Source organism: Labrus bergylta, chromosome 2 (genome assembly GCF_963930695.1).
Source record: "Labrus bergylta chromosome 2, fLabBer1.1, whole genome shotgun sequence".
Taxonomy (NCBI): domain Eukaryota; kingdom Metazoa; phylum Chordata; class Actinopteri; order Labriformes; family Labridae; genus Labrus; species Labrus bergylta.
In genome coordinates, this window is record NC_089196.1 from 21214418 (window position 1) to 21242273 (window position 27856).

The 27856-nt window shown below is 40.1% G+C and overlaps 1 protein-coding gene across 2 annotated transcripts; it reads left to right on the forward strand.

The window, feature by feature from the left end:
- Positions 1 to 392: 392 nt before the first annotated feature.
- On the forward strand, positions 393 to 27856 carry gak (cyclin G associated kinase). 2 transcript variants are annotated; one of them, XM_065948563.1, is made up of 29 exons: positions 393 to 775; positions 4927 to 4988; positions 5948 to 6007; positions 7501 to 7615; positions 8081 to 8223; positions 8455 to 8580; positions 10020 to 10109; positions 10649 to 10784; positions 11273 to 11385; positions 13185 to 13263; positions 15364 to 15481; positions 18066 to 18115; positions 18263 to 18411; positions 19015 to 19137; positions 19282 to 19415; positions 19616 to 19810; positions 19903 to 20020; positions 20151 to 20230; positions 20394 to 20587; positions 20673 to 20834; positions 20951 to 21111; positions 21576 to 21837; positions 21934 to 22128; positions 22350 to 22487; positions 22599 to 22685; positions 23792 to 23944; positions 24392 to 24540; positions 25033 to 25209; positions 25364 to 27856. In XM_065948563.1, exons 1-29 carry the CDS (start codon positions 634 to 636, stop codon positions 25463 to 25465), a joined length of 3813 nt encoding a protein of 1270 aa, XP_065804635.1. In that variant the 5' UTR covers positions 393 to 633; the 3' UTR covers positions 25466 to 27856. The 2 variants fall into 2 exon arrangements, with proteins under 2 accessions (XP_065804635.1, XP_020507924.1); XM_020652268.3 differs by having other exon boundaries at positions 394 to 775; positions 23792 to 24073.

Consider the following 27856-nt stretch of genomic DNA (forward strand, 5'->3'; position numbering starts at 1 on the left):
TTATTTTCACGTTAAGCATAGTGTTCCTAAATTAATTTCCCTTTCTTATGAAAATATGCATGTGGAATTAATCTTGAAACCACTCTTTAAGATGAAATTAAACTACAAAAATACCAGAGTTTCATATCAGCTATAGAAAATGTTGAAGCTCCTTAGGCCTACTTCTTTTACTACTACTGTATTAGGTCGACCAGCTGACGGGCTTGGCTTATGTGACTCTCTCATTCAGCCTGGCGATGTGTGTAATACAATGCATGGGTTTGAACACGTTGAGACAAATCCACATTTTTGCATTGCACACGTTAAAAAAAAAAAAAATGCATCTCTTTGAGTTTCATAAGTGTTTTTTTTTTTTTTTTGCGTCACATGACTGAATCGTGCTCCGACGTCACCAGCCTTCGCGGAAGTCAAGCACGGTGATGGTGGCGGCCTCGTCAACCTAGCATCAGGAAGAGGATGTTTTGCTTCAAGAAAATGGATGCTAGTACCTGCTTATAAGCCTTTATAACAAAGTTGAACACCTTAGAGTTTAACTATTTAACCTGCTGGGGGGGGGCGTTTTCAGATAGCAAAATTCCCTTCGGTGCAGCCGCCGCTCTGTAAGTCTGAAAGCAGGGTCGCTGGATCAAAAAAATGTCCCTGTTCCAGTCGGCACTGGATTTCCTAGCCGGGCCAGGCTCGGTCGGGGCTGCCAGTCGGGACCAGAATGATTTCGTCGGGCAAGTCGTTGAGCTTGGTGACATGAAACTGAGGATCAAGAGGGTGATCGCAGAAGGTGAGGTGTTGTGTAACAGCTGAGAGAAATGTTGTGGACGTCTTGTGCGAGTCGGCATCAGAGCTAACTCGCCTAGCCTACTCGCCTAGCACAAGTGACATATTTGTACTTGTAGTCAAATGACAATAGGTGTTTGCGTCTGCAGGGCTGCGAGTCACCGAGTAAACACCAGCTGATGATTCGCTTTCGGTCATTAAATGTCCATATTTGAATGTTTGTAGAAGATGATTTGGCATGTTTAACTTCCCGCTTCTGTGAGTTGTTAAGTGAAGCTGCGTTTAACTCGGACACTGAACTTATCTGTGGAGCCTCCCTCAAACCTTATCATCTCTGGTGGTTGCAAGACCTGTTTTTACTCAAGTGAAAGATCACAACAGAGGGGTTATGGATGCATCTCATTATAAAACGAGAAAAAAAAAAAAGATAGCAGTGTTGATGCGTGACACTATGAGTGCTCGTTTTGAATGTTAATCACCCGAAACAATCAAATCCACGCATCTGCAGAGCTGCAGGATACTGTCTGCTGTAAGAGACTGTTTAAGTGCAAGTGCACCCTTTTTTAAACACGACGTACTTATTTGTTTCTAGCCAGGGCTATAGGCAATAATGATGAAAGATGTTTGCATATTGTGGAAATGGTCAGATGTCTTTCTGAATACATAAAACTTAAGAGTTTAATTGGTTTGCAGTTAACTTCTGTCCTAAGTCAAAGGTGGTGTGTGTGCGTGTGCGTGTGCGTGTGTGTGTGTGTGTGTGTGTGTGTGTGTGTTTGTGTGTGTGTTTTAGAAAGCTGCAAATGCATGATTCAAAAATACAATCCTGTTAAATGTATAAAATACAATACAAAAAATCAAAGAAACTGCTTTGTCAGCAGTTTTGCTGAAGGATAATGTGTCTGAGTTTGAATCTGAAATAGTGATCTTTTTTTTTTTTAGTTTGTATGCATTGACTCTGGTTAAAGGACAGGTGTTAACAGCTGTTTATTTCGACTGACACTGGTCAGGGATTGTGACCCTGTGCTAGACAATCCTGATACGTCATGATACGTACCACAGTAGCTGTGGCACAGTAAGACCAGTGGGTCGCTCGTCAATAGTCTGGCTTCACTTGTGCTTTAAGCTTTTCTGGGAATGTAGTCGGCTGAAAACTTGTTAAGAAAGACGGATCGACATCAACGTCAGTATACTGTTGCACAATCTGTCTTTCTTCTACTCATGCTCTGTTTTTTGGTCAGATATGTGTAACTTCAGTCCCCCCCATACTTGGAAATCTATGACTCCTTCTAACTAATAGTTTCATCACTTGCAAGTGCAAAGAAACTGTTGAGATGGGAGACGTCTTTCCTGTCCTTCAAAGAACACACTACCATGTCCACTTCTTAAACCTCTCTGACTTCTTCTGTCCAAACATCACTCTAGATTTTGTGTAGAAACAATGCTTTTCTTTAAAATATAATATGTGTTATAAAAGCCATTAGAGCAGAGTAAAAGAAAAACAGTGAAGCTGCAAAAAAAAATGTTGGGGGGGGCAGGCCGCCCCCCTAATATAATGGTAGGGGAAACACTGGTTGATGGCTTATTTCATTACCTAGTTCATGTTTGTTGTTATGAAATAGAGAAATGCATGCACACACTATTTCCATGTGATCAAGGGTTGAATCTAGTTGAGGGGATTGTACATTGTTAGCCCTGGTATTTGATCAAAGAGGCGTTAAAAGAGATGCACCAGAATCAAAGCAGGTGGTAAAGCTCAAGATCATTTAACATGAAACCTTTGCCATTTTAAAACTGGCATCCTACCGCTTGAATGGTGTCTTTGTTTTGAATTAACTCACCAGGGTCTGTGACGGGAGAATCCAAAGTATGCCTGCAATCAGTTTGACTATAAACTACTTTGCTGTTTTAGTAAAGGAAAGAGTCAACGCAAATGTTTTGGTTGTCATCATGGCCGTATTAACAGCAATTCCCACACTCACTACTCTGTCCTCTACAGGTAAGCCAAGCAGGAATAATTATGTTTACATAGACAAACAAGAAGTGTTTCTTTAGTCAGAGCTCAAGTGGATCAGCTGTGCCTCATACCTGATATACTGTATTCAAGTTGTCATTACCCACAAAGATGGAGCCCAAGCAGTATTTAAAAAGTTGGGTTTTGATAGAATATATTTCTTCCCTGAATATCTCTGTTTTGTTCTTGGTATGCATCGATAATCTTGGCAGAGAACATGGAGCCTCTAAAGTTTCAGTCTCTCCATTTACAAGCACAAACCGAGGGAGATCTGTGACCTCACAGGGACGGTGTGTACTCAGACTCAGAATAAGAAATGCTTTATTGATCCCAGGGGGAAATTTGTTATTGTTCAAGTAAAGTGACTAGAATTACTCCTAAGTGTTCCTGCAAGGGACACCAAAGGATACATTTGTTCGGAACCTGGCTGTGTTTTTGTGCAGAAGGTTTGCACCAAGGTATGTGTTAAGTGAGGCACTTGTTGCTCGAGTGTGACCCATCAGCAGACCGTCAGTTTCAATTTCAAGACGGAGCTGAATGAAATCAGAACGTGCCAAAGAAAAACCAATGCACACGTCTGGGTATACTCCCCTATGTAAATAAAGCTTTGAAGATTAGAGTGGTGTGTGTGCTCATTCTGGTTTTCACAGAGCAAAGCAAGGTTGGTAGTTGATTTACTCATCACTATGGTAACCACCCCTTGGTCTTGTTGGGACTGGGACTTGCTAAACGCTTTTTCTGTTGTGCGCACACACACACACACACACACACACACACACACACACACACACACACACACACACACACACACACACACACACACACACACACACACACTTGTTGAAAGGGTCTTGTCCACTCGCCACACAGATTTTTAAACCCTAAAACTAGAAAAAAGAAGCATTCCCCAGAAAGATATTAGGAGGTATTGAATGTTTAAAAATGATTGATGTGTGTTTTTGTACTGATCTGTAATTGTATAAACTCAATTAATACTCATTATTTAACTAAAGCATTGCAAACTCTGAGCTACTGGGCTCCTTGTAGCATTGCCTCTGCAAGGATTGGTGATCACATCCAGGAAAACTGATTTGGTTTCCTCCCTTTATAGCTGATTATTTCTGCATTGAGACACAAACACAGTTCAGGTTTCAACCACACCTTCAGTGTAGTGAGGCTTAGTGGTTGCCTGTAGGTAAGAGAGGATAGCTAGTGACTTTGAGGTTGTTGTTTGTTTTTTTGTTCTTCAGCAAAGTTCTTAAGCTCCAATTTCTCCAATGTGGCTGCTCAGTGCCAACAAATAAGGCTGTGGTTACGCTTGGCAGCTTCCAGGTTTAAAATCCTTATCTGTGTGTGTGCATGTGGTAACGTACGGCTTGAGGTTTTAATTAGTTACCAAAACAGCGGTTGGATGTTGATGTCAAATATTAGAGATGCAAAATCTGTCGTCCATCGCCAGTTGCTGCTAGTCATTGCCCTCTACATTGTTAATCATGCTTATGCACCGGTTCAACATCGGGATCGGCAGATATTGGCCCTGCTGACAGACATCGGCACATTGGCAAATAACGTGGCATGAACCGATGTCATTGTTTATTTGTTGAGCCAAATCAATGCTGCCATCTAAGTACTGATTCAGAGAGGACGTTTTTTTTATTGGGCAGATCAGGTCACCTGTTGAACAAACTGACTTGTTTTCATAGTCAAACACGAGAGAAAGTGGTGGCATTGTGGGAGTCTTGCATCAAAAGAAGTCATGAAACAAACATCGTTATCAGAATCAGCAAATGGCTAAATTGTTATTTCAAACATTGGTATCGGTATTGGCCCTACATATCACAATAATTGCATCTCTATTGATTTAAAAGGCCTCGTCCTTGGTGACTTAATTAACTTCAGAAATCACTTTGCTTTGTCTAATAACTTTCATTGAATCAAGTGTGGATGTTTCTGTGTTCATATTCTGAAATACTTTACAGCTACACAGTCATCCCCCCCTTTTTGTTATACAACTTCCACAATACACAGAATATCCGATGTTGATGTATCATCAAAGGAGCTGAAGACTGCTTGCGCTATTTGTGTAGATGTAATAACTTGTGAACAATGTAAATGACATGCTGCTTGCTCTCTTTGTTTCTCAGGTGGGTTTGCCTTTGTGTATGAAGCCCAGGACATGAGCGGTGGTAAAGACTATGCCCTCAAGGTAAGACACCCGCTCACCCGAAATTCTGCTTCTTTCACGTTCAGCTACTGATGCATGTCGCACCGCTTCTTATTTCACTTTCATTCGTTAACTCATTTGTTAGTTGGCATGGCGATGATGATAACTCATATAATACATAAGGAACAAAACCTCTGTCTGCTCAGATTTAGCTTTACATTCTAAAATAGTGCAGTGAGATGTCACATATTACTAATACAAAGAAATACCAACCACTTTGCACTATGCAGAGCATGACTTCATTTTACTGGACTTTAACATCTAAATGGACCTGAACTCTCAAAGTACAACACAAAGAGAACTTTTGCCCTTTTCTTATTTAGACAGTACGCTCTGCTAACCACATATTTGAACGTGCATAATGTGGGAACGTTATGGTGCTATGCAGTCAGTTGCATTGCTTAGGACAAACATTCCTTGAGAAGCTGTTTCCTACCAGGACTCGATGAATTATGGCGCAGATGTCGTTATTTTGGGACCATCTGCTGTATGTTTTATTATTCTGCCCACTTTGTATGCATAATGCCCGGCTGTGCTGTTGGTTTGGTTTGTTTGTTTAGGAAATGATTGTCTATACTTGAAATGATGCATCTACACAACAGCTGTATTAACTGAACATGTCGAGGAAATACATTCATGTGATACATTTTGGATAAATTGGGGATGGGGGTTTGGGGGGGATTAAAACATCTGACAGAGTTTTGAGAAGTCAAAGAAGCAACTTTACTTGAGCAGACATCAGTTCATTTGATAATCTCTTATACTGTTTTACTTTACGTTGAATCCGTCTTTCTCATGTTAAAGCAAATACTGCACAGATCTTTTATCGATGGAATAGTTAGTTCTATTGTCTAAGGTATAAGTAATAAAAAAAAAAAAAGTGATCCTAAATATCTGAACAGCAAAAAAAACAAAAGCTCTCTGTGTTTGCTTTGTTTCAGAGGTTGCTATCCAACGAGGAAGAGAAGAACAAGGAAATCATCCAGGAAGTCTGCTTCATGGTATCCTTTATCATTTCCAAACCAATTGTAAAAGAAAACATTTTTCTTCCTAAGACCAGTGTATACCCTTTCTGTTTTAGCACTTAGCATGAACAGCATATGTGACAAAGGCAAGGCGTTAAAATGGCAAAACCACATGAACAACAATACAGACACTAATATACATTTACAGTGTTTAACCATATAACACAAATATCTTTCTTCAAACTCAGACTTACTTTGTTATGCAGCTCAAACAAATTCTTTGGATAGGATTTATCCACTCAACACACCAACACACTCGAGTACTGCATAATATTTTTTTTTTTTGTGATCTGCATTGATTATAAGAAAGGATACTTCTATTTGCAATATTTAATAGTTCATTTTCTTAATCATGTCAAATGTAAATTTACTTCATTAACTACAGCAACAGATCACACTGTTTAGATTATTTTTTTATGTTTTATTTGATCGTGACAGATACAACAAACAAACTGAAAACAGCAATCTAATGCAGGCATCATCGTGTTTATAGCAGCTCACTTGCAGGACAGGTGCTTATAAGACCACAATAGATCACACCATAGATGGAGTCTTAGCCGCCGTACTGGTCCCTGAGGTTCTCTGACCAGGGTCTGCTGGTTGTTTCTCGTACGAGGCTAAAAACCAAAGGAGACTGTGCCTTTGAGGTGGTGGCACCTAAACTTTGGAATTGTCTTCCCGCAGAACTGAGAGCCTTGACCTCTGTGGACACCTTTAAAAAAAATCAGCTAAAGACCCATCTGTTCAGACTTGCCTTTGTTTGATCTGTCTGTATTTGATTTCATGTGACTGTCTGTTTTTATTATCTCTGTTCAGTTCTTTATTGTGAAGCACTTTGTGACGTCTGTTCTTGAAAGGTGCTTTATAAAAAAAACTTGACTTACTGTAAAATTTATCATATTGACATTGGCACAAATGTGTGCTCCTTGTTTGAGAAGAAGTAATGTGCAGGAAAGAAAATGAATCTGGTTTCAGATGGGTTTCATTCATAGATGCGGTTTAAAGGGGGATCAGTTCAAATCTTGAAAGCATCCATTGTGTTTCAGTGTCTCTGAGGAGGTTTCAGTTGTATGGCGTTTGGGTTTTTATCAAAGAGATAGCTCAGACAGTGAACCAAACAAACAAACCTTTTCACCACAGCAGAAAGTGCAGGGAGATCTCTTGTGCTGTTGAGTAATAGTTGTTCTATGCTGTGCAGCACACTGTGAAGGCGCAGGCTGTTTGTACGAAAAGCAACATGTTTCTGGGTTCTGTTTCAACATTGTGTTATAGAAGTTATACCCTGAATGCTGATGTGGGAAAGAATAATGCCTAAATAAACTAGTGAAGTTCCTCTCACCCAACCCTGAACTCTCCTTGCATTCACTGTTTGAGGTTGATATAAGAGTTGCTGTTTGAGGTGGAAAGTGCATGGCAGACTTGATCCATTTAGATAGCTGGAGATGTTCCTTGACCCTCTTGCTCTACAGAAAAAGCTGTCGGGTCATCCCAACATGGTTCAGTTCTGCTCTGCTGCCTCCATCAGTAAGGAGGAGTCTGACACTGGACAGGCCGAGTTCCTGATCCTCACTGAGCTGTGTAAAGGTAAGCACACACATTCACCAACACAGAAACACTTCTTCTCAAATTGCAACACCCTCTTTTTTCTTTACTGCTGAATCAGTATTGACTCATCTGACTAAAGTGCCACAGATCTGAATGGACGGAACCGGTTCTAAGTAACTCTAACCTAAAGACACTGGTGTTGAAACAGTTTCCTGTCTGCAGCCTTTTCCACTTCCTGCTTTACTTCCTTTTAGTCTGACTTTTCAGTATGTATTTCTCATTTGTGTAAGATAAGAACTCTTTACTTACCCCTGTAAATCATGTATTCACATTTCAGAAATGAATCCATCCTTTGATTATGTTTGCACTCTAATCTGAAAATACAAGACACTGCACACAAGCTACAATCAGAGACAGACTGGAAGGTGTTGCTTTCACTTTGACTGATGGCTTTTTATTCATTCATTCATTTATTCATTTGTTACTTTCTTGCCCCCCCCTTAGGTCAGCTGGTGGACTTTATAAAGCGGGTCGAGCAGAGGGCTCCGCTGTCATGTGACACAGTCCTGAAAATCCTCTACCAGACGTGCCGCGCCGTACAGCACATGCACAAACAGAAGCCTCCAATCATACACAGAGACCTCAAGGTTTGTCTTTCCTTCATTCTTTGATGAGTAAGTAATGTAGCAATGGTACACAGAACTTGACAATGATTGAATTTAACTGAACTCCTCAATATAGACACAGTTTTTCTATCTTATGATAACAATTCTGAAATGTAACAACAACCAATGGTACCTAATATAAGGGAATATTTTAGTCACTATCTGCTAGTTGGATGTGTATTGGTAACCCACTGTTTCTTTGATGTGCTGCAGATTGAGAACCTCTTGATTAGTAACCAGGGCACCATCAAGCTGTGTGACTTTGGCAGCGCCACCACAGTGTCACATTACCCTGACTACAGCTGGTCAGCACAGAAAAGGTCCATGGTGGAGGATGAGGTACAAACAAACACATACCCCGAAACACCCTTTAAAACCAGTTTTCTATCTTTGCTTGTATTCGTGTTATTTTGTCATCACTTTTATAAGGGAATACTTTCCCAAACAGCAATGTAATAAGTGTTTTTGTAGATTAACATTCAAAACAACACAAATAGAAATTATTTTTGCAAAAGATTTAGCCATGTTTGGTAACAGGATGCGTGCCTTCATTGGTCAAATAATCCTCAATCCTGTTGTTTTAAACTCCTGTGTTTATAATATCATTACAATGGGTCCACTCTGTAGCCTATACCAAGATGAGACAGCCAACATATTAACCAGATGTCATAGCCAGGTTTGAGGAATCACACACATAATTTGTAGTTTTCAGGAGTCAAAAAGAACACGGATATCAAGAAGGCAGTTTCGAGACAAAACACAACCATGTTCCGATTCATGGTTTTAAGGGGTAGACGGAAAGAGTTTGATAAATACTTGAAATGTAGTATGCCATACCCAGTGTCTTTATTACATGTTGGAAAATGTAGGACAAACGTCGAGCAATTGCATCACATTTCACACTCCACATTGATTTTATTTGAAGTATTTATAGTTCATATCTGTAACAAAAAACACTTCCAGTTGCCCTCAGTGCTAATTACATTTTTCTAATTGTATTCTGAAAGAAAGATTCTTCAATTAAGAGTGGAAAAAAAAAACAGCAATGAGAAGATCCAGTTGCTCAGTGTAGTACAGGCGTCATGGTGATAGACAGGAACCAGAAACCTTATGATTGGATTACCAGCCAGAGGTCCAGGAAGCACTGATCAATGAGGTTAATTTTATTTGTGCCATATAACCACACAGACACAACACTCGACAAAACAGGAGTGTTGCCACGGATGACCTCAGTTTGTTGGTCCTCAGAGATTCTGGTTCCATCGCATTCATCGGGTCAGCTGTTTTCAGGGCCGGTACTACAAAAGAGTTCCTTAAGGGGAGAGCCCCCCCCCCCCCGCCCCCCTTTTTATGCCTTTATTTGACAGATAGGACGATAGATAGAGTCAGAAAATCAGAGAGAGAGTGGGGAACTTACCTGCAGGAAAAGGAGCCACAGGCCGGATTCAAACCCGGGCCACCTGCTTGTACGACAATAGCCTCCGTACATGGGGCGCGCGCACTAACCACTAGGCTACCGTCCCCTTGCTTTTTTAATATCTTTTTGTGTGTAGATTTTAATCTTGTCTTTATACAATCACAGCATTCTCACATAATCATGTTTTTCACTTAATCTCTGAAACAAAGCTAATAGTTTGAAGAAACATCAGTCAGAGCTACGTTTTACCAATAACTGGGTATTTGCATTTGATCGCATCAAACTGCAACACCTCAGGGAGCTCCAGCAGCTGTACATGTGTTTCTAAGTTGCTCTTTTTTTTCCTTCTGTTTGGGCGTAGATCACAAGGAATACCACTCCTGCGTACCGAACGCCAGAGATGATCGATCTCTACTCCAACTTCCCCATAAATGACAAACAGGACATCTGGGTCAGAGCTTATTGTGTTTCTTCTTCGTCCTTCAATGTCGTATTTATCTATCAACGGGATTTTCCAGATGTTACAGTTTAGCTTACCGTCACAATTTAGATGAAAGATGTTTCTGCAAATGGTAGATGCTAATAATCCCCTGTGTTAAAACCATGAGATTACAGTAGTGTTGTTTTAATGGCAAATAACAAAGCTACCAGTCAGCAGACCAGATTCATTGTTGTCTCTGTAATGGTCTATTTTCTAAAGAGAAAAATATATTGTATGTCTGGGATGACTTTTTTTCACTTTATTGCTAATTTCTTTATCAGGGGCCACAAAAATGTGACTTGTTACACAAGACACGTAACAGAAACAACAGATTTTACAGAGCCTGTTAAACTAATAATTTTGGGTTATTATTAACAGAGATTAGCAAATCTTTCCTGTATGATATTGGAAAAACAATGTTTCAATGACCTGAGGTTTGTTTTTTGTACATTAGGAAAGATGGCTTGAAAGTTTTACGATTCCTTTCTATCCACTGTCCACACATGCAGGCTCTAGGGTGCATCCTCTACCTTTTGTGTTTTAAACTGCACCCATTCGAGGAGGGGGCCAAGCTGCAAATCGTCAATGGAAAATACTCCATCCCTCAGAATGACGTCAAGTACACTGTGTATCATGACCTCATACGTAAGTACCTTTTGTTAGTCTATCAATCATGTTTCTATGGAGTCTGCATTTGTGGAAACCTCCGGTCAAATGTTCTGTCACTTTTAATAGACTGAAATATGTTCAGGAAAGCGAGCACCTCTTATGTTGGCAGTGCTACCAAGACTTTGTTTCAGTTAATCTAATAAACTCACAGCTCCACCTGGTGGACAGTTTATATATGTCGACTTCCTAGTGACCAACATCACAACAATGAAAGGAGCTGTCATTTAGATCGTTCTGTCCGAGTGATTCATTACACATTGTTAAAAATGTTTAATATTCTTTTGTTTAATTCCTTATTTATTGAATGATATCACTGTTGTCTCGTCTATTAATTAGTGCAGTGATAATGACCACATTTTTGTCACCTTTCTGATCATTAACTTCCTCTTTAAATAATTGACAATTCCCCATTTTTTCCACTGCACCCTCCTCCTTCTCCTCCTCCTCCTCCTCCTGCTGTCCAGGTTCCATGTTGAAGGTGAACCCTGAGGAGCGTCTGTCTATAACAGAGTTGGTCAACCAGCTCCAAGAAATAGCAGCAGCACGCAACGTAAACCCCAAGTCTCCCATTACAGAGGTAGGCGTTTGCATGATTGTGTTCATTGCTACTGGGAGAAAAAAAGAATCACAGTCGATTTAAGAAGGGAACTTAATACTTCTCTGAATCCTCCTCACAATTATGTGGCAGTGGGGTCTTTAATCCAGGTATCAGTTTTGAGTTTTGGTGCAAGAGTGGACAGAGGGCAGAGTCGGAGAATCAGGGACTGAAGGAGAGTGGGGAATGACATGTGGGAAGGGAGCCACGGGTTGGTTTTTAGACCAGGGTCGCTTGGCCATCAGCGCCCCCGTTGGTGCAACTTTTATCAAGTTCAACAACGGGATTCAGCCTCTGAAGAGTCTATTGATGGAACAACCACACAGCTTCTTCTTCCACTGTGGGTGTGTGCGTGTCCAATCGTGCCCTCAAATAGACAGACAGACCGAGCGGTGGAAGATGGGTGAAACAAAGTTTAAAACAAGCTTGAAGTGATACTTAAACTTCAGTGGTACAGGAGTATTTTGTGCAGCACTGTAATTGTTAAAACTACTACTAATACTACTACTACTTTTGTTTCCACCACCAAGGGTAGCTAATCCAGCGCAATCAGCTTTAAGATTTTAGCCAAGCTTTTTGAACAGAAAAGCACTCCTCACTGCATGGTGGAAGGTCATGACCAACTAAGCAGCCATAGCCTCTTTTGATTTCTTACCACAAATCCTGCTACTTATCACCAAATCCTCCACCACTGTTGTGATTTATATGCAAAGCTGATTTCAAAGTCAAAAATCTTCAGTTTTGCAGTCTGTTTCTTCTCTTCAACACATTTCTGGTGTGCAAAGTTCACATGACTACTACAAACTTCAAGTGCAGCGAGAGTTTGCATCCTGAATGATATTTCTTCTCCATGTTCTTGACTGTTTAGTAATCATCACTTATGATGTTAGAAAATATATTCTTCTGTTTTTGCAATGCCACAGACTCTTCAATCTTGTGTCTTATTATCAGATTATGTCATCATTCAGAACAGTTAGGGAAGTAGCGTGCAGAATGAAGTTCCTCATTATTGCGACCAAATTTCTTATCAAACAGAATCCTGTCAGTAAGGATGGTTAAATGTGTGCAGAGTGAAGGCCGATTTGGCGATCGCTGATCTGATTAGGGTTAAGAAGGGGTTTCTCTGCTGGACATAAGGAGATTATAATCCTCCTTCTTCTTCTCCTCCTCCTACTCTTCACTCTGCTGCTTCTCGGCACAGACATATGGAGAGGCAGACTGACCGTGAGGTGGAACAGAGAGAGGAGAGACCTTGGGAGATGGAAGTGAAATACAGAGAGGGAAATACAGTAGACAGCTGAAGGGAGGAGGAACACAGAGGGTTGTCTGGGAGCCTTTAACGCTTGACCCAGAGAATCGAGTGCTCTCAGCTGGAAATTATTTTATCTAGTACATCTGACAGAGCGTATTTATCAAACTGGCAGTTATAGGAATGTCTTCTCTTTTTTTTAAAAACTGTTTTTTAGGATAATCTTTGGATTAAACAATAGGGACAAGAGATGTAGTCTTATTCTCTGCCTGGATTTAAAACATGTTTTTTCTTTTTTTTAAAATGACATTTTTTCTATTCTAAAGAAGCCTCTTTTTTTTCTCGCCTCCTCATTTCAAACTCTGTGGCTGCTCCTGGCTTAGATCCATTTTGAACATGTCAAGCCCAGATATTTTGTAATGCGTTTTTTTTTTTTTGTCAGCTTATTGTTACTTTTGTTGACCTACCCACCAAAATGTTGAGTTCATATTACTGTTGGCGTCCAGTGTATGACGGCTATGAATGTCTGCAGCTTCTGGAGCAGAATGGAGGGTTCGGCAACAACGGAGCCCAGCCGCCCATGCAGATCCACAACGTCCAAAACAATGCAGGTAAATTTGTGTGTGTGTGGATGACAGTATTATACTCTCATGTATTTGTAATTGTCAAGTGTTTCTTTGTTTCTAGTGTGTTAACAACACTTTAGGTTGAAGGGGGATTTACCTGAATCTTCCCTGAATACGAAGAAGCTGTGCCATGCTGTTCTCTCAAATTTGATGTTACAACTCATTGATTTACTAAAGGAAAAACTGTTAGCCCATGAGGAAACTCTTGCATATGCATAGCTTTTGTTGTGCTGCTGCTTCCTCACAGAGACACTTAATTTGACTTATCTGCTCCTTCTTAATAGCTCCTGGCTTCAAATTAGCCCGGAAGAGGGCTTCACAATAAATCACATTTTCATCAATGAGTCAATATGATTAGGCTCAATAAACACATGGCAAAAGACTGCCTGAAATCTATTTAATGTGCCTGGTGATTTGCAACCAGGAAGTTAAATATTGGATGCAATGTTATCAGGTGGAGCCTTGCATACATGTGCAACTCACTTATGCCATTTGGCCAGTCATATGAAGCCCCTGCTACCAGCTTTCTTCAGATGCATGCCTGTCACTCTGGTATGGACTGGAACGTTTGCTCGCATTGGTAACTGAAAAGGGGGAGAAGAGGGAGATGAATGTGGTTGACAAAGACCTTGTGGTGAAAAAGAAGAACACTGTTGCTTTTAGGAATTATTTTGGATTTGTGTCAGACGACTTTTTACACACGTATTCTGTATAACAGTGCAAGAACAAAAAGGCAAAAAAAACGACAAATATGTAGCGTATTCGCACACTTCAGTTAATATCGTAAGTCATATTGTCAACACAATATTGAACAGTGTTATTTCACATCGCAGGTTTCTACCTCATATCATGCAGGCCAAACCAGAACCACATGTTCACTCTCGCACACCCAACCCATATTCCACCTTTATCATTGAGTCACCCAGGGCAATAAGTAATCTGCTTAGTTCACCAGTGACCACCCTGCTGACACACATAAAACACTCACGCCACACCAGCTTCTGTTTATCCAGCACACAGGGAGTTAACTAACAAGTCTCGTTCTCTTCTGAAAAAACAGGAAAAAAATAACCAACTGGTAATGGGTCAGCAGCTTTTAACGCCATACTGGTTTACAGAACCATGTTAGATATGATTTTCTGAAACAATCTTACACTTGGATTTTATTTTCATTTTAGTCATTTGATGTATTGATCAAGAGTAGGATCTTTGATTCAAAGTGGTTTCCACCCACTGCTACATTATCTACACACATTTATAGTTAATCCAAAGTACACATGCCTTGATTTTTAGTTTTGCAATACCAACTTTAAAGACTAGTTTGTGTAGTTTATACTTTTATTTAAGTGTAAACCTCTTGCAGAGTAAAAAAAAAATTCCAGGACTAATAAACTGTCAAAATATGTGTAAAAAAAAAAAGGTTTTAACACAGCAGATAACTTAGAGGCATTTGCTCCAGTGACAATTAGTGTATCCTCAGATATAGTGAGTATTAAGGTATTAAGAGTACTAGTCAATGGTACCTAGTGAGATAATCTTATTTGAGTTGTTAATTTGTACTTTTTCTCTAAATGAGCGTAATGGGCTTATCATTTTCCCATCCATACACACATGCAGGCTCTGTCCATTAAGAGGATTTCTTCCATGCCATTCAACCATCTGTCGAAAGGCAGAGTAGAGTTTGCTCTTTGACTCAAGGAACTGCCTCGTCCTTTTGTCCATTCACGCCATCAGCCGGGAAATAAAAACGGTTGACTCCATGTTCCAGTTGTTCTATCCAAACAGGGTGCAGCTCCACTACAGCTGAAAACAACTGATTTGATGCCATGCATTTGCCTAATAAATTGTAGCTTCTTAATATGTTCTCCTTAATTTATTCGAGCTGTTTGACATATTTTAAATGTGAAAATACAAATTTCACCTTTTTTTTTTTAAAGCCTATTGCATGCAAAGATTGCATGAATGTTTTTGTTGTGATCAAGCAATGACACTACTTTCTAGTTAAACCAGATTTCAGTGACTACGCTCTAACACTGTCTGCAGATTTTTCACTATTGTCCTCTCTTTCCCCTACTATGTCTTTAGGTATATATGATCCTGATCAGTCGGGCAGTGGCCTCTTCGATATCTTAAGGGGAGGAACGGAGCGCTTTTTGACCAACATCAAGGACACGTCCTCTAAAGTCATCCAATCAGTAGCAAGGTAAGGTGCTCCCCTGTTGTTACCATGGTTATCATTGTTGCATAATTTCAAATGTCCACTTTCCGTTAAATACTTATTATTAAACCTTTCACTCTTCGGTCAGGTAGCATATAGTGGGCATGTATTGCTGAGTCGATCTCTTGAGTCCCATCTTATGTGTGTTTCGACCTGTGTGGAGTCGCTTAAACATTTTAGTTTTTGACATTCTTCACAAGCTACTGGAGTTTATTACTTAATTATTCCACCACCACAAGTGCTTTAGTAACTATTTGTGTGTCGTGATAATGGGAAAATATGCTAACTGTATAACCTAATGTGCTCAGAACATTTGTTAACGTCCCCTTATGTCAATTGCCAGTAATCATATCACAAATGCATTACCTAAAATAAATACAGATGATTGTACCCCTGCAAATGTGTAGCCATTCATATTCATTCCTACCTCGTCCCCAGATTTACCTTCAAAAGGAACATTTTGTTGCTTTGCCATCTGAAGAGTTCTGTAAAGACAGTTTTTGTAGTTTTAAATCTTAAGGAAAAGAAAAAGATGTATAATATAATTACCTCTATTGGAGCTATTTCAACAACAACTAGGATAGTAATGATAATTAAGTAGATGGTCCAATCTGCTGTAGAAATCATTGATAATAATCGCTACTGTTGAAGACAGCGTCCTCTGTGTCTTTTTATGCTTTAGGGTTAATTAAGCAAAGTGTTCCTTTTACACCCCCTCTATCCGTATCATTTCAAAGGTTAATGTTTCATTGGTTATTTTGTCATCATCATTTGTTTGCCCTTTTGTTTATTTTTTTTGTTGTTTCTTTCCTCTGTTCCAATCCCTCATGGTCCCACTATGTGTCCATCACCTAGCAACCCAAGGTAAATGCGGGTCGGTGGAGTGCGTCATCTCATGCGTTGCTCTGTGTGTTTTTGTAGTTTGTGTTTGATTTAGTGGAAGAAACCCCCCCTCCCTCCCATTAAGCTATTTACTGTGCAATGTCTGTCATTGTAGCTTGCTGATCCTAACATCACACATTCAATGTCTCAATTGAATGAATGCAGAGCAGAGTTTGATACGAGCTGACAGAAGATGTCATCTCAAGAATGAGTGGAAGGGTCTAATGGCTGGTTAGCATTTAACACAAGAAGAGAAAATGACCTCTGTGCATGTGACAGGAATTCATTATAGCCTGTAGCTATAATTAGCTATAATTGCCTTTGTTCATTTAAATGCTAATTGAATTCGCATTGTAATACCGTATATGGCTCTTTGTATAATTTGTTAATACCCTTATTTTATTAATACCGCCATTTATGTCAGGCTTTGATGCAAGTCTTTTCACGCTCAGCCAATTATATCAAGTTAATATCTAATACTATAACCTACGACGACTACAATGTCACTTAAAGCTCAAATGTTCAACTCTTTATTGCCTTCTTCAGCTGTCTATTCTAATAACTTATCCATCTGATGTATCTGGTGATCAATTACTTTGAGCTTTTTTTAACCGATTATGCATTGAATTTTGCCAACCCTGGTAACTGACCTGCTCATCTACAACATTTCACCATCTGGTTTCCCATGTATCCATCACATTTAGCTTATTATTGAAGCTTCTTTTACCTTTTTTTTTAATCTATGTATTAAGTGTTCTCTCTCATCATTTATTCATCACTTTAAATCTCTTAAAGATACTTTGAGGCATGATTTTAGTTTTCAGAGCTGGCTCAATATATGGATATGGATTTTTATTTTAATATAATAGCAATTGCTTTAAAATGATTTGAGCAACCTTTTTTTTTTTCTCTCTGTGAGTTTACCCAGAAGAAATTTGGATCTGTGTCGTAGACCTACATGAATGACTGAGTGTGTGAGTGAACGGTGGCTGATATGTCTCCACTGCTTACTAAATCACCATTTCAGCTTTAGCTTTGTTAGATCACATCACAAGTGGGCCTCTGACACCACACGCACACAACAGTGTCATCAGCATAGATACACACATTTGTTTGCTTTGCCTACAGTTTGCTCGTGTGCAAAACATTGTAATTTTCAGCCTTCCCGTGTTTGTTTTTGCTGTCAAATCCAGTGTGTCTGACTGTCTCCTACATTTTACTGCCGATATCAGTTGAACTAAGAAGCCACTGGCAGAAACAGTCCTTCTCTAGCTACCAAATAATTTTCCCCCATTTAAACTCTTAAGGACAAATATTTTAATTCGTGTCCCTGTGGGGTGTCCTTCCTAAATATCTATTAGTATTCTTAATTGTCTAGTAACCTTGGTAGAGAGGCCCATTTAGGAATTGACCAAAAACCTTTCCTCTCTGCAGCATTGTGTTTCATAGCCAGTCCCACTATACCTGTTTAAATATAAGACATCAAAATGCTGCAATATAATGATTCCTTTTTTTTTAAGAAACTTTTTTTTCTGTTACCAGGCTCCTTGAATTTGCTGTGAGGTCCCCCTATCCTTAGTCAAACTGTTTTATTCCCATTTTTATAATTGACATGATCTGTGATTTCCCCTCTCTATTGTGTTCCGTAACAACTCAATTTAAAAGCATGCTTGTAATTTCTCTACAGCTATGCCAAAGGGGACCTGGATATCTCGTACATCACCTCCAGAATAGCAGGTAGGCACAGTGCCCTTCACAAAACTCGTTTTAAACGTATTGCAGGCTTTTGTTATTAGTGACTGTTAAACATTTCAATAAAGAGACAAGCTTTCATGAAATTGTTGTTCATGTTTTATAAAAAAAAATATGTGTTTGTGTTTGTAGTCATGTCCTTCCCAGCAGAGGGGGTGGAGTCAGCGATAAAGAACAACATTGAGGACGTCCGTCTGTTCCTGGATTCCCGCCATGCTGGTCATTATGCAGTGTACAACCTCTCCAAACGATCATACAGGCCTTCTCGATTCCACAACAGGGTAAGCGTGTGTCTGTGGTTACCGACCCTTTTTTTGGCTTGTTACCCCACTATCACTTCAACAGACATCCAAAACACTTGCAGCTATTTTGCTAAAACAATAGTAATAAATAGTTTTTCTACTGTGTTGCTTGGAAACATTCATTTGAGAACACATTTAGGCTTTTACTGGAATATTATTAAGGACAGAGGAAGAAGGGCTGCAATGACATTTTTGCCCAATGGATGACAGAGATGCAAATTTCTTGTTGTGGCATTAGCTATGGCCCGCAGTAGCCTGTGTTCAATAGATTCCAATATACATTATATTTTTTATTGATCAATAAATAAACACTGCAGACGGCCCCATTTGAATTCTGGGCCCCCAAGGTTGGGGAAGCCCGGTGTAAGCTGTGTGTTTATCTATGTTTAATTTGTGGAACGTGTAAGCATGCATCTTTTCAGCAGATGGATGTTAGTGGAGTGGAAAGCTTGTTGAGTTGTGTTTACATATCTTAGCCACTGTTTTTTTAATATTGTTAGAGTAGAATCTTTTTTTTTTCTATATGGTGCAGCCTTACAAGATTCCTGTTGTATTCAGAAGCGTGTTTTTGTGTGTGTGCAGGTTTCAGAGTGTAACTGGCAAGTGCGCCGCGCTCCCAACCTCCGCAGTCTCTATAGTGTGTGTAAGAACATGCATCTATGGCTCAAACAAGACCAAAGGAACATCTGTATAGTACACTGTCTGGTAAGTAGTCACCACCTTCTAGATGATGTATAATACAAATAACAAAGTCCTCCATGCATCCCCAAAAAAAGGAGGAAAGAGGGAATAAGCCTGTGACATAAAAAGATGATTAATAACTTAATTGCTTTCCTTTCATCTCTGTAGGACGGCAGGGCAGCATCAGCAGTAGCAGTTTGCTCCTTCTTGTGTTTCTGTCGCCTTTTCACCACAGCTGAGGCTGCTGTCTACATGTTCTCAATGAAACGCTGCCCACCTGGAATAGCACCCTCACACAAGAGGTACAACAACACACATAACTTATAAACTGTAGAAAATGGTGTTGTTTTGAGTCTGAACTTTGAGAGAATCATCCTCCAAGATTCTGTGACAATAAAAATATGTAATGTTTTCAAGCTTTTATTTCCTGACTTATATTGTATTTAACAAAAAGGCAAACGTAACACAATCCTGATCATTTTTTTTTGTTCTTCTGTTGCAGGTATATAGAGTATATGTGCGACATGATGGCAGAGGAACCCATCATCCCCCACAGCAAGCCCATAATCATTCACTCCATCGTCATGACACCCATGCCGCTGTTCAACAAGCTGCGTAATGGGTGCAGGCCGTTCTGTGAAGTTTATGTCGGAGACGAGAGAGTCCTCACCACATCACAGGAGTACGACAAGATGAAGTAGGTTGATAGTTGATACATGCGCAGGAATGTCTTTTAGCTTGTTATTGATGGTTCTCGTTCTCTATTTTATTTATTTTTGCAATATCAAGGGATTTTAAGATCGAGGATGGGAGAGCAGAGATTCCCCTCAATGTGACAGTGCAAGGAGATGTACTGGTGGTGATCTATCATGCAAGGTCTACACTGGGAGGACGTCTTCAGGCCAAGGTACACAAATTCAAGCTTAAGTACAACTCGCATCGTCTGGCAGTAGATTCTGTATCTCCCTGCAAAGACAGATTAAAAATAAAAGATGGTGACAAAAGGACATTTTAACCTTAAAAATTTTGTGTTCCAGATGGCATCCATGAAGATGTTCCAGATCCAGTTCCACACAGGCTTTGTCCCCAGAAATGCAACCACTGTAAAGTTTTCCAAGTATGTACACAATTCAGACTGGCAATGCTTTTGACAATCAAAGTCATTGTCTTAGAAGTTTCATGTTTTTTTTTTCTCCAGCACAGTGATATGTATGAAAACACTATTCTTAACCTTTAAACGTTTCCTTATTTTTTTTCTTATCTACCTGTTTCACTGTCAGGTATGACTTGGACGCCTGTGACATCCAGGAGAAGTACCCAGACTTGTTTCAGGTCAACCTTGACATCGAGGTAGAACCCAGGGACAGACCCAGCGCAAAGACCCCTCCTTGGGAGAGCTTCCAAACCAAAGGCCTCAACCCTAAAATCCTTTTCAGCTCTCGTGATGAACAGCAGGAGATCCTCAGTAAATTTGGTAGGTGGGATTACTTTACAAAAGCCAGGCTCTGGCGCTAAGAGTGTTTGGGTTTATTCTATTTCTTTTTGTAATGTAATTGCAGGGAAGCCCGAGCTGCCCCGTCAGCCAGGTTCATCCGCATTTTATGATTCAGAAACCTCACAACCAGCGCAGACCCCAGAAGGTTCCACTGTAACAGAACCGGAATCTCCCATGAGCCCAGATAGCAACGCTAACAACTTCTTCCAGACGCTGGATTGGGAAGGTACTTCACTTGAGTTCTTGTGATAACATTTTGGCTGTAAAGTCGTCTAGAAATTTGCTCCATATATGCCCTTTGATTATTAAAAAAAATAATATATATATATATTGTATTTGCAGATGTGCGTGGCTCTCAGGAAGGCAGTCAAGGAGGGGGGTCCATGAATGACCAAGAGGACCTGAGTGATCAGTCTGAAGGAGAGTCCTACTCTTACTCTGCTCCTGGTGGAGAGCCGCTGTCACGTGACCCAAGTGAACCGCTGTTTGAGGCTGACTTCCAGGTTGGCAAAGTTCTGGATGGCAAAATACACCATATTATGTCATTTCTATGCTAACCTCTCCTGACTTCTCTGTCTGCGCTGAAAAGCAACAGAGAAAAACACATTTTTGACTAAAGTTACTAACTCTCCTTTCCCACTGCAGTGATGATTTTGCTGCTCTATTACAGTAGTTGCATGTGGCTACCTGACGGTATGCACAATATTGCTTTGAGGGCTACCATTTAGGAAAAACACAAAGTTGTTTTTTTTTTGGGGGAGGGGGCAATGAATGAAGGTCTTGGTCAGCAGACTGACATGAGTACTAGCACAGTAGAAAAGGGATTTAAGGTAACAGATATGGTATTTGAAATACTTCACACCCTCAGTGTATTATGAATTAGATTTAAATTGCTTTTATTTCTTTCTTCCACATTACAACATTACATTTCTGTCTGTCTTCCCTTGGTGTCCCTGCCCCTTTACAGAGCCCTCCTCCGGCAGCCCTGGATTCTCCCATTGGTGACACAGCTGACCTCTTGGGCTTGAACGCTGACCCTCAACCTCCCTCCTTGTCATCAGCCTCCTCCTCTGCTCCTCAACAAGGAGTCCAGGGAGGAATGAAAGGTGCATCCAGCAACAGCGATCTCCTTAACGACCTGTTTGCACCCCCTGGTGGTCAAACAGGAGCTGTGCAGGAAGACTTGTTCTTCAGTGGGCCTACTAGTGGGGCCACACCTGACCCAAAACGTAAGTCATTGCACAGTCCCTGTAATATGAAATAATCTCTTTTTAGCTTTTTTATTTTATTTTTATAAATGAGTCCTTGCTTTGTCTGTGTTTCAGCCATGGGAGATCTGTTTGATCCATTTGGAATGGGGTCTGCCTCTGGGGTTGGATCTAGTGTGGGTTCCTCTCGGCAGGCCTCTGGACCGGACTTGTTTGGAGACTTGTTGGGTTCAGACAGTTCAGTCACCAGCGGGTTCAGTTCAGGCCACAGTAACGCCACTCCTGCTTCTAACACGAGCCTCTTCAACCTCAGTAAGTCTTTTATCTTCCATCGTGTCACAAACGCTAGTGCTCCTCTGTCGCCTTCAATCACCTGACTGTCTGCTTTCAATCACAATACAAACACACACACACACAACAACTCCCCTTAAAACCGAACCTGTTTTCCCAGACAAACTGCTCTTCTTGTTTTATAGACGTTTGTTATAAGCAATTGCTGAAGGGAAATACTTGGTATGTTTGTGGCTTTACAGATAAGATAGTGAATGATGCCCCTAAGATGACATCGTCAGCTAGCCAACCAGATCTGCTGGGTGGCTGGGATAGCTGGACAGCTGGCACCACGGCTAGCATGAGTGCCACCACAAGCAAACAGAACTACACCACTACATGTAGGTGGAAGAATACTAAGAGCACTATGCATTTTCAGATTGGTCGGCAATCTTGATTAGATTATAAAGAATGCATAGATCATAACTCAAATATTGTTTCTGTGTTGGTAGCTTCTGGTATGTCATCCATGTCGAAGGCCAAGTCTCAGACCTTTGATCCTTTTGCTGACTTAGGAAACCTGGGATCCAATTTACCAGGTAAGAGGCTGTGATGGAAATAGTCATGTTTATATTTTCATGTGTCTGTTCGTGGAAAATACATTGAAGTATAATCTGACAGTGATTGGTGCAAAACACAAGTATAGCCCAGAGAGGGTAAAGTTAGAAAGAAAGGGACCTGCTACTATGTATACACACAGAAAATGAAGTGTAGTACTTTTTTGCACTTTTTTAATCAATGGGTCAGTAGAGAGACAGGACATATTGGGAGAAGAGAGTGGGGGAAGACATGCAGCAAATGATGAGGGTCAGACTCAAACTCTGGATGGACTGTAGCTCTTTCACACAGAGTGTTCAATCTAAAGAACCAGCCAACTGTACTTTCCAGTCTTTAACATTACAAAGTTAAACATCTGTTTCGAAACCATCTCACCTAGATTATATTTCACTACACTGACTTCATTTGCAGCTTCTCATCATAAAAAAAAAATGCAAAATTGTTGTAATTTAGAATAATGTCCTGGGGGTCTTTACACACTAAAGGGTAAGACGCAGTGAGCAAAGATGGATGAGGAAAGATTCCATAGCTCTAAGAACCTTTACAAAACAAATGTTGAAAATATTAATCAAGTTGTCCTTTTATGAACATTTAAAAAACATTGTGCGTCACGGTCTATGCTACAGAATGGTTAACCTTAAAATCACTGCTCACATACTGGACAACAACTTGATTTCTTACTTACTCAAACATCTTTTGGGTACAAAATATTTTTACAGGTCATCTTAAAGGTAAATTTAACTCTAAACTAGTCTGTAATGACATATTGGTGATAAACTAATAACAACAATAACTTTTTTGGCCTTGTATGTACCGTACTTAGAAGAACACAAACATTTTAGCTGAGACAAGTATTCAATAGTTAATTACAAACATCTCACTTATACTAGGCATCATTATGTTTACTGACTGACGTGACAGAGGCCTGCTCAGTTATCCAGCTGCCTGTAAGAGTGCTCCTGCTTTGATAGAGAACAATGATCCAAAATGGGAAATTCCTTTTTTAAAAGAGTAAAACTTTACTAATGACTGTTTTAATTTAGTCACCGTATTTTAAGCAGCTGCCATTCCTCCATTTTTTTTGCAGGTTCCTCCAGCGGTAACTTCTCCGGGCCTTCTTTCAACACAAAGGCTCCTTCTTCCTCTACTTCTTCCTCTGCTAAGCCTCAAGCCCAGCCCTGGCAGTCTGGAAGACCCACACCAGCCCAGAGCAAACCGTGGATTCATGGATCAGGATCTGGTACTGCACCCAAAGCATCCTCAGTGTCTCAGCCGGGAGGAGCACAACCCACCAAACCCAATTACAACCTTAACTTCTCCAGTGTCATCGGTGGCAGAGAGGACAGAGGGGTCCGTGGTCCTGGGTTTGGTGAGAGACATATGTTCCAGGAGTCTGGGATCATTTCTAAATGGGATTAGTTTTTAACACTTGAATTCACAACTAACATAAAGGTCATTGGAAAAGGCAGTCCAGAATTAGTTGAGCAAGCTTTCGAGTAAAAAGTGAGGTTCACTATGATGCTGCAGTTCTTTCATGCAGCTACTTGACACGATTATTACGTTTTAAATGGATTTGGTGTTTGTACCATCTTCTCTGTTACTAAATTATTCTGTATGACGTAGCCTGATGCATCTCACACGATCCCAGATCAGACTGTATAATTTTCTGTGTTGTGTTACGATGCAGGCCCCAAGCCGAAGGTGAAGGAGGACGACTTTGAGGACCTGCTATCCACTCAGGGTTTTGCCTCTAAGTTTGATAAGAAGGGACCAAGATCCATCGCTGAAATGAGAAGACAAGAGATCACAAAAGATATTGATCCGCTCAAGTTACAGGTGAAACAAATTCTCGAGTGGATGAAATGCAATTTTTTTTTCTTCTATTTGCCATTGGCTGGAGGGTTGCTGGTTTTATCTTTGGTATGATCAGTGTAAAGCACTGCTTGGCATTCTTGCTTTAGTGCTGAGGTTGTATTAGGCTGTTTTTATTTGCTAATGCATGAACATGCAAGTTTTGTTTTCTGAAAAACATAGCTGTAAGATTAAGATTAAACAGTGTGGTAGAAAGTTTTGGTCTCTGTGTTACACACTTTGGTTCACTGCTATTTGCAACACATGATTTTACAAGAACACAGCAAGATTCTGCTTTACATAATCCATACTTTAGATAAACTACCAAACAGACTCATTAGATGACCAACAAGGCCCCTTTTTTGGCAGCTGACAGTCAGATCCTTACCTCACAAAGTAACCTCAGAGTGCTCAACATGTTTGTGCAATGTTTTCTTCTAAAAGAGGATAAAGTCATTGTTTATGGTCGTGCTGCAGATTTTGGACTGGATTGAGGGGAAGGAGCGAAACATCCGAGCGCTGCTGTCAACCCTGCACACGGTGCTGTGGGAGGGAGAAACCCGCTGGAAGACTGTGGGCATGGCTGACCTGGTTACGCCTGACCAGGTGAAGAAGTACTACAGGAAGGCTGTGCTGATTGTCCACCCTGATAAGGTATAGTAAAACATGCTGCTCATGCATTTAGCCGTGGCAGGAATTTAAACTAATATCTAATTTTAAGGCAATGGCCAGGTAAAATTCAAGTGCTTGTTAAAAATATGTACAGTATATTTTCAGCATGTCTTACACATGTTCCTTCTGTCTGCAGGCTACAGGCAAGCCTTATGAAGATTATGCTAAAATGATCTTCATGGAATTAAACGACGCCTGGTCAGAGTTCGAGAACCAGGGATCCAAAGCCCTCTTCTGAAAAAAAAGAAAACCTTTGGTCTGGACCCATCCAGACCAGACTGGACTGGATTCTGTTTAACTAAACAAGAGTTAGACCGGGCCAGTTTGGACAGGACTGAGCCCACATTGGGCCTTAAGGGGTGCAGAGCCTCTGAGAGGTGTCCTCTCTACCATTCCCTTCACTCCCTCTGTCCCTGTTTAATTTCTTCTGTCCACACAGTAAAGGAAAAAAAAAAAGACCTTTTGCCTCATGCCTGGCTGTGGTGAAAAGTCCCTCAGTGGTTGAAAAACAGCCAGGTAAATAAACATTGTGTTAGCTCACTGCCTACCTGTACCAATGCCTGAGTGGTGCTGCAAACATCAGGAGGGTGGAATGAGTGACAATCACATGAAGAAGACGAGAGAAATCAGATAACGCAAGGACCTTAAAAGTGACCAATGTGAATATTATGACAGTGGTATTCAGAAAAAAAGAAAAAAAAAAAAGATTTAACAACCCTACACTAATAAACTGCTGGTATATTTTGGCTCATAGGTCGTCATTTTTGCCTGGCACGTTTGCAGACAATAAGTCATTCAAAAGAATGGATTTAAAAAAAACAAAAACAGAACATGGTAATCTTGTAAATCTTTCAGCATGCCAGCAACAAATGGAAGTCTACAGTTATTTGAATGTTAACATTTTGAAGCTTAGTTGCCTCATTGAATAGCTGATAAATGTTGGAACACACCAACCACAGCAACAAACGGACAATAAAAACTTCTCTTGCAGAAAAAGGACTGAAATAAATGGAAGTAGATCTACTGAAAATACCACACAATACTTCGGTTGGGTTTGCTCCTGAGCCTGTTTATCTCCAAAAAGACGAAGACTAATGCCTGCTGAACACTACTAGTGCTGCTTCTATAATTATTGTTCTATCTGCACACACACAGACACACAAACATACACACTCCTCTGACCGCGGTCTAAATCTGCATCCTGAACTTCTTCTAAAGGAGCTGGACTTGTTTCGGAGCCCTGTATAAACCTAAACCAGACAGTCTGTTGTTGTTGAAGTGCTCTTTGAATTCCACCCACTCAGGCTTTACTGTGTAGCTAACTGCATGCTCTCCTACACCAAACCTCTACACAACAGGAGGGTGGTGTGTTTGATTTCAAACCAGGGTAGTCCAAACAGGGCAGGGTCTCTTTTTTTATTTTATTTTGAAGTGCTCTTTTTCTTGTAGCAGAAACAAAGAAAAGTCTACCTGCCTGATTACGCTGCGTTGCAAACTCGACATGTCTTCACAGCGCTTTCAATCATTCCTCATCAGCCTCATCATTATTAACCTCTCTCTGTGTCTCTGAAAGCCCCGCCCACCTCCAGCGCCGACGTCATTGGACTGTCTTTTTGACAGTGCATAGGAGGAGATCAAAAAGTGAAGGAATGAAAAGAGAATATGTTATGATGCTCTTGGTTTTTTAATTTTTCTCGTATTTTTTTTCTGGGTTAATTCTTGAAGCTTTGGGTTTTTTTTTTTGTTCATCATCACTTCATTGTAAATATGAAATCCTTCAAGTGGCTTTAAGAATACAGCCTGAGCGATTGATTAGTCAGTGAGCTTGTAATTGGCTGCGTGAGTGTGTGTGCACGTGTGTGTGTGTGTGTGTGTGTGTGGGTAGGGAAAAAAATCCTGATTTGTTTTTTGGCATCATGCCGCATTCACTATCTTTTGCTTTCTAAATTTCACACTTATTTTTCATGACGTGTTGTTTTCCAAAACTTTCCAACTTTTGCGCTATTCTTATCACGTTACCTCATGGACCAATCAAATCACCTGTTTTTTTTTTTTTAATTTTTATTTATTATGTTTTTTTTCTGGGAGGGTCAGGGGTTATAATGACATGTATTCATGCATATAAATGGAACAAGTGAAAAAATGGTCAGATAATATATAAGTGAAATGTGCTGAGTGCAAGTGGGACAGTTTGATCACATTGAGCCTCTTTGTTGCTGTTTTTCATTCCAAAGCGTCTATTATTAATACGAATGTGCTTTTACAAATATAAATATATATATCCTCTTTGATGTTAAGCAGTATGTGTTTCTCATTTGTCTGTTCGGTCTGTCTTTTTGATAAGTTTTTGTTTCTTTTCTCTCTTTGCGACAGAACCGAAGTGTTTCTCTTCTGTATTTGCTTTTTGACACCTTGTTAAAATTCCAAGTCGAGGGGCCAGTTAACCTGAGTAAGGAAGGAAAAAAAAAAAAAAACTGATGCTTGAGTTTCGATTGAAACTCCTTTGACAGTATGATCACAGTATAGAGAAGGATTGCAAAACTACAGTGTTTACTGTACCAAATTACATCATAACTAATATGAATGTAGATTTCAGTGCAAAAAGAAAATTAAAAAACCTTTGATCTGT

Coding starts and splice junctions, on each gene's coding strand:
- gak (XM_020652268.3), top strand. CDS start 634: ATGTCCCTGTTCCAGTCGGCACTGGATTTCCTAGCCGGGCCAGGCTCG. Junction 6,008..7,500: donor TCCAGGAAGTCTGCTTCATG/GTATCCTTTATC, acceptor CTTGCTCTACAG/AAAAAGCTGTCGGGTCATCC. Junction 10,785..11,272: donor TGTGTATCATGACCTCATAC/GTAAGTACCTTT, acceptor CCTGCTGTCCAG/GTTCCATGTTGAAGGTGAAC.